General features: G+C 40.8%; 1 protein-coding gene and 1 long non-coding RNA gene across 2 annotated transcripts; one reads left to right on the top strand and one right to left on the bottom strand.

The window, feature by feature from the left end:
• Positions 1-1397: 1397 nt before the first annotated feature.
• On the top strand, positions 1398-1919 carry LOC120287203 (dirigent protein 21-like). The gene has a single exon (XM_039299918.1). The coding sequence runs from the start codon at positions 1398-1400 to the stop codon at positions 1917-1919; it is 522 nt and encodes a 173-aa protein (XP_039155852.1).
• Positions 1920-3715: 1796 nt separating this feature from the next.
• On the bottom strand, positions 3716-4992 carry LOC120292151. Its single transcript, XR_005549839.1, has 2 exons — positions 4611-4992; positions 3716-3955 (listed from the first exon to the last, which is right to left on the bottom strand). It is a non-coding gene; the product is annotated as an uncharacterized LOC120292151 (long non-coding RNA).
• Positions 4993-6296: the final 1304 nt, after the last annotated feature.

The raw sequence follows: 6296 nt of genomic DNA, 5'->3' as shown, positions 1-6296 counted from the left end.
AAGAAATTTTTCAAAAAATTTAATTTCTTGAAAATAGCTTAAAAAGTCTTCTTGGGGGAGTCTTTCTCATTAAATGTGTGAAAATCTTTGGTGAAAATCGTGCTCAAAGTTAAACAAGCCTTTGGGGCTCTACCGTAGGGTTCTCATTATTCTTAAAAAAAAATGCCATTGATTGTGCACTTTCATTATCTTGACTATGGCATTCCTTTAGCTTAGTTAGAGATGGCATGCTCCCTATTTGATAACGTTAAATATTTGCTCTCCTATGCAAATTATTTAACGCTTTCCTTGATTGTTGATTGTTGTTTTAATGATTGCGTACCCACGTGATTACCAGACATGTTAGTGGATTGGTCTAAAATTAATCAAAATTACCCGACAAAAATCTTTTTTTTTTAAATGAATAAGATTAGGTATCGAAAAAACACTAATTGGCTAATTACTGTAATCAAGTCCCTGACCCTAGATTTTATCATTACATAGGAAATGAAATACACTCTCATGCCTTACTTGGTTTCTAACCGACCGCAAACCAACCGCAATAAGCTAATGGCTACTCCTTATTATAAAATTTTTATGAATACCCCAATGTTGCGCGAGGTATAGACTTGGGAAAGCTTGTGCCTGATCATGGGCAATAGCCTTGTCCTTTAAGCAATGCCCCTAAACCTATTCCCTCTCCGAGGGGTAGGTCGCGACACTCGCTCTCTCCGACCACACCGCAGCAAATTTAACCCATTACAAGAATTATCTCACTCTTGATCAACTAAACAAATTGAACCTCCTCAAGTTTCAATCACAACGTCAATCGAATTTTGGCTACTAAGCTCTTAAAGATGGACGGAAGAAAACCCTAGAAAATGAACAAGGGAAGCAACAGAAGAAAGTAAGGGGATAGCGAAAGTCTACACAAGCCTAACGGTTTGCATCTCTTCACCAAATCTCACTTGGACGAGAGCAAGCTCCGGCAAGGGCCACCCTCACCAGATTTGGTGAGGCCAGCCCTCGTTGAGCCTTGCTTGTTGCTGGCTTGTGGCCGGCTAGCCCACCTAGCCGTTGCCGACTAGCAAAAGGAAAAAGAAATGAAAGAAAAAAATAATAAAAATAATGAAATATTACTAAAAAAATATCTAAGTCAGTATTGGAATCGATAGCTTTTTTTTTTTCTTGAGAATTTGCCCAAATTCTACCTATCAGTAGATCTACTTTATGTACCTCTCCCGAAATCAATGACTTTTTTCTTTGATCAGATCATAGAATCCAGATGATTGAAGTGCATTATTTTGAAACAGTTCAATCATGGCACTAGTTCAGTCTATATAACCTCAAGACTATCCACCAAAACTAAAACGCTTCCCGAATTTTGAAATGCGAAACTCGCCCAGGCCAACCACACTATGGCCAGATCTCTACCCAAACTCATCCTCATCACGCTTTTCTTCCCTCTAACCATCTTCGCCGCACGATCCCAAACATCCGCCCGCAGCCTGTCGATCGAAGCTGGGCCGAGAAGATTGGAGAAGCTGAGCCACCTCCACTTCTACTTGCACGAAATGTTCACTGGCCCAAACTTCACCGCCACACAAGTAGCCTCCGCCCCGACCTCTAGCCAGTCGGCCACATCCTTTGGCACTGTCATTGTGATCGATGACATGCTGAAGCTGGGCCCTGACGCAGGCTCAAAGCTTGTTGGCCAGGCCCAAGGCCTCACGTCATCGGTGTCGCAGTCCGGGTCGGCCTTGTTGATGGCCGCAAACTTTGTGTTCAGCGAAGGCACGTTCAACGGGAGCAGGAGCACTCTTGAGTATGCTCGGAAGGAACAGCTTGGCGCTCGAGGTGAGGAATATGGCGATTACAGGAGGGACTGGAGCTTTCCAGCTCGCACGCGGTTATGTTCGGACCAAGACTCACTCCATTGACCAGACGAGTGGACTTCTCGTTTCGGAGTAGGACGTCTACATTTTGCATTACTAAGATCCGTGGCTTCCCAACGTCATTTGTACGATATATTCTTCCTTCTTCATGTAAGATTGAAGAAAAGCTTATCACTCACCCCATCATTAAGAGCCAAGTATATCGGTACGAGGATCTTTTGTGCCGGATTAATAGCCAAGTCGTCACCGTTATCTTTGATTTATTGGTTGAATTTTACATGCTTGTTAAACAAAGTCGAGAATGATTTTACTTGGTGGCCGTCAGATGGTTGAAATTTGTCCATTGACTCAGTTACACAACTGAAAGAAATTGTAGATGCAAAAATATCATGCTGGGGGAGATGTGAAAGAGACACGAAACATTTGTAATGTCTAAGATTTAGATAGATTATAGCAAACTTTTCATAAACAAAATTACGTTAATCAAACAGCAAGAGCAACGGCCCTACCAATTCCTGCGAAATTTTAAATCTGAATTTTTTTATATGTTAATTATGCAACGATATTCAATTTTATTACGCCTTCATATACCTCATCAAAATCCACCGAACCAATCACCTTTTGTCTAATTTTATTGTTGATGACAAAATTGACTAACTCTGGGTTGGTATCAACGATTAAGAAACTTAGTCGACAAGAATAAAGTTTGGTCAAATTCCTCCTCATCCGACCTCGCAATCCTCCACCACTATCTTTTAATTACGTTATAGCTAATGTAGGAAGAAATTTCTAAGTTAATAAGTATCTGTCTATCAACGGAGGAAATATCCTTTGGTCCCTTCCACTATCTTTTAATTCTGATTTCTAATTAGAATAAAAAATATATATAAGTCTTGACTAAATTTTTGTAAAACTTAATGCATAAGTTATTGTTCCTAATTCATCAATTTTAATATTATGCTAAATGCAAATCTATTCATAGTGACGAGGAGTCTAGAGATCAAAGCCATGGCGTCATCGGAGCTTACCAGGAAATTCATCAATTTCTTAAAAATAAAAATTTTAATTAAATTATGCGAATTGGTGAAAGAATGTAACATGTTTTGAATGGAACAAGCCAGGTCACTTGAGAAATGAGTGCTCAAAGCTCAAATCAAAGGATCTGAAAGGCAAAAAGGAAAGGAAAAAGCCGGGTCACTTGTAAAAAAGAAAGAACGTTGATTTAGAAAAAGAAATGAGTTTGTTAAAATTGATCTTGAAAATTCGACAAATGAATATGAGGTTTTGAAAAAGAAAATTAGGAGTGGGGCTCTTCCTTTCAAGGAGTTATGGGAAGCACAAAATAAATTATGTTAGTGAGACATGATTTTACTCGGAGGAATGATCGTGGTGAGTCATTTTTGCATCTCATGGATGTTAGGGGTGAGCAGTTCGGAGGTTAGGTTCGGTTCCGTCCGAACACGGAACCTACCTCAGTACGGAGTTCTTGATTTTGGAACCTGGGAACCTACTGTTAGAACCGAGAACCGGGAACCTACCTGTCACGGGTTCGGAATCGGTTCTAGGTTCCAACAGGTTTTTTTTTTTTTTTTTTTTTCATTTTCGTAGTGGGCGTGAATATCTGGAAGCCGGAATAATTCAATAGTTGGCCCTCCATTTTCAATACCTGCCAATACACAACAATGTGAATCTTTTACATCCAAATAGACAACTAAATTCATAATTTTGTAGATAAAACATTGTCTAATGTATAATTTGGTGATTCCTTATGGTTAATATGTTTCATAATAATAACTACGGGCATGTTGTATGAGCATATGCTCTTGGCATTTCGCTCTTGATTTGAGTGGGTAAGAAGTAGGTGCCACATCGTTGCTATGCGCTCCTTGCAGAAAGTTACGGCAACATGCTCAGATACACAAAGTACAAGCTCAATATAGCTGCCATGGCGTGCGGTCGGCAAATGCAAGGACAAAACTATGAGGATTGCATCAAAGATCGGCAGGATATATTTCAAGTCCATATGATGTAATGAAACCTCCTTTCCTGCACAAGAGCGGTTTATTGTTACCACCCTAAACCTGCATGAAGAGAGACTGACTTTTCAGTTGTCATTCTGAAAATAATAAGTAGCATCACTGAAAGAACAACTTGAAAGCTTAAAACCCAACAAGAGCATGCGTATGGTGCTTCAGTAAATGTATCTATCCCGGGACAAGCAAACTGTTGCAAATCCGTTCATTGTGCCGTAAACTAGCAGAGGAAGTGCAAAATCATCGTTTTCTTAGTTTGACGCATGAGATTTACCAATTACAACAAAATGACGGCCTGGACTGCATGTACTGCAAACTGCCTCAACAAAAGGATTCAGCTTGTCTATTGGGTTTAGCATTTAACTAGAGAATCAATCGGCTGATAATATCTTTCCCATTTCAGGCCGGCAAAAGAAGATGGTCACATCAATATCAGCTGAAGATTCTTCACCCCAAATGGGCAGTGTTGAGTAGAGTGGCAAATAATATAGATACGGTGCCAAGTATTTCAGGCACATTGGCTATTCCTTCAGTAGACAATAACATATACAATCCTATGAAAATATAGCACATAAATAACAATTTGTTCCAACAAGATCCAGAATATGGCTAAGCTGCACCCTACAATACGATTGCTATCGTATTTTGTCATTGAACAGAAGAAAAAGAATTCTCTTCCCTACAAAGACAACACCAAACTAACCGGTTAAGCAGCAGTATGCCCACTCTAGCAACATAGTGCTGTTGCTCTGCAGCAGTTAGACCTACTCCACATAAATAATGTCTCCATCAGGATCCCAGCCTTCCCAATCGCTTTCATCTTGAGGATGATCCGATGCCTCAACCACGTCGGCGGTGGCGGTTCGGAACAATGACGGCCCGAACGGCCAAGCGAGCAGCAGCAAGAGGTGGTGACGGTGGCTTGGGGACGGCGGCGGTGGCTCACGGCGGCGAGGGGCCGCGCGATAGCTCGTCGGGCTCAACAGCAAGACGGCTCGTCGGACGAGCGGTGGGTGGTGGTGGTTCGGTGGCCAAGAGGTGGTGGTGAGTAGGGTGTGGGGCGGCGGTGTGGTGGTGAGTGAAGCAGCAACCAGCAAGAGGAAGGAAGGAAGGAACGAAGAAGAAGAAGAAGAAGAAGAAGAAGGGGTGGGGTTTTGGCCGAGAGAGGAGGAAAGAGAAGAGAGAGAGAGAAGAAAAGAAAAGTTGGGGGACAGGAAGTGACGTGAGCAGGAAAAAGGGGGAAAAAGAAAGAGAGAGGGAAAAATAGGGGGGAAAAGAAAGAGAGGGAAAAAGGAAGGGAAGGGGGAAATGACGTGGGTGCTCTTGGTTTTTTTTTTTTTTTTATTTTTAAATATCTGACCGGTTCCGGTTCCGGCGGTTCCGGTTCCCATTGGAACCGGAACCGGAACCGGGAACGCCGGTTCCTAGAAAAATGGAACCGGTCTCTTTAGAACCGGGAACCGAACCGGAACCTCCGGTTCGGTTCTCCGGTTCCCGGTTCTACCCGGGAACCGTGCTCACCCCTAATGGATGTTATAATTATGGTAAATTTGGACATATTGCAAGAAACTGTTATTCCGGAAGATTTTGATTCCTAAGGAAGTTTTGTACGGATCAAAGGTTGTTTTTGGTAACAAAGAAGCATATTTACAAATTAAAAAAAAAAGTTATTTTGAGGGGAGTTTAATTATGTGATTATTTTTCAAAGGAGAAAAATGTTAGATTTTAAGACTTCGAGCTTTTTTTTTTTTTTTTTGGTTGAAAAAAATTTATATTCATTGCTTAAAATGATACATGAGAAGTACATAAACTTTTAAGCAAATCAAAGCAAAGCAAAGGCCAAAACACTACAAAACAAAGCAAAATCTAGAGAACAAGGAGGATTAACAAAGCACACACTCGTTCCAAAAGAACATATCTATCAAGCAAAATAAGCGGCAGCCAATCACTAGATCTCGTACGTCATCGGTGATTTTTGTGGTGCGTGCTTAGATTCGGCTTCCTCTACACCATCGCCAAATATAACCAAAATAGATTGAATGAACATAGATCTAACCTTTGGAAGAGCAAACCTTCATAGTTTGGTGAGAAGTTCTTGTGATCATCATTGAAACTGGAGGCATAAGATTTGTATATGGACATAGTACGAGATATCAAATTTTCAAAAACAATATTAAACTTCTACATCTAAATCGGAAGAGAAGAACTAGTAGGTTTAGAACTAGATTTGGAGAGTTCAAACTCTCAAATCTATAACTAGATCAGGAGAGCATAGCTCTCAGATCTAGAACATGAGAGAAAAAAGAGGAAAAGTACTAAAAAAAAAAAATCAAAATAGATGGAGGGGAGGGTGAGACTAGCTTAAACCCTCTCCATGGTTGAAGGTTGA

Source organism: Eucalyptus grandis, chromosome 1 (assembly GCF_016545825.1).
Source record: "Eucalyptus grandis isolate ANBG69807.140 chromosome 1, ASM1654582v1, whole genome shotgun sequence".
Taxonomy (NCBI): domain Eukaryota; kingdom Viridiplantae; phylum Streptophyta; class Magnoliopsida; order Myrtales; family Myrtaceae; genus Eucalyptus; species Eucalyptus grandis.
The sequence above is the reverse complement of the archived record's forward strand: the minus strand, read 5'-3'. Positions and strand labels throughout refer to the sequence as shown.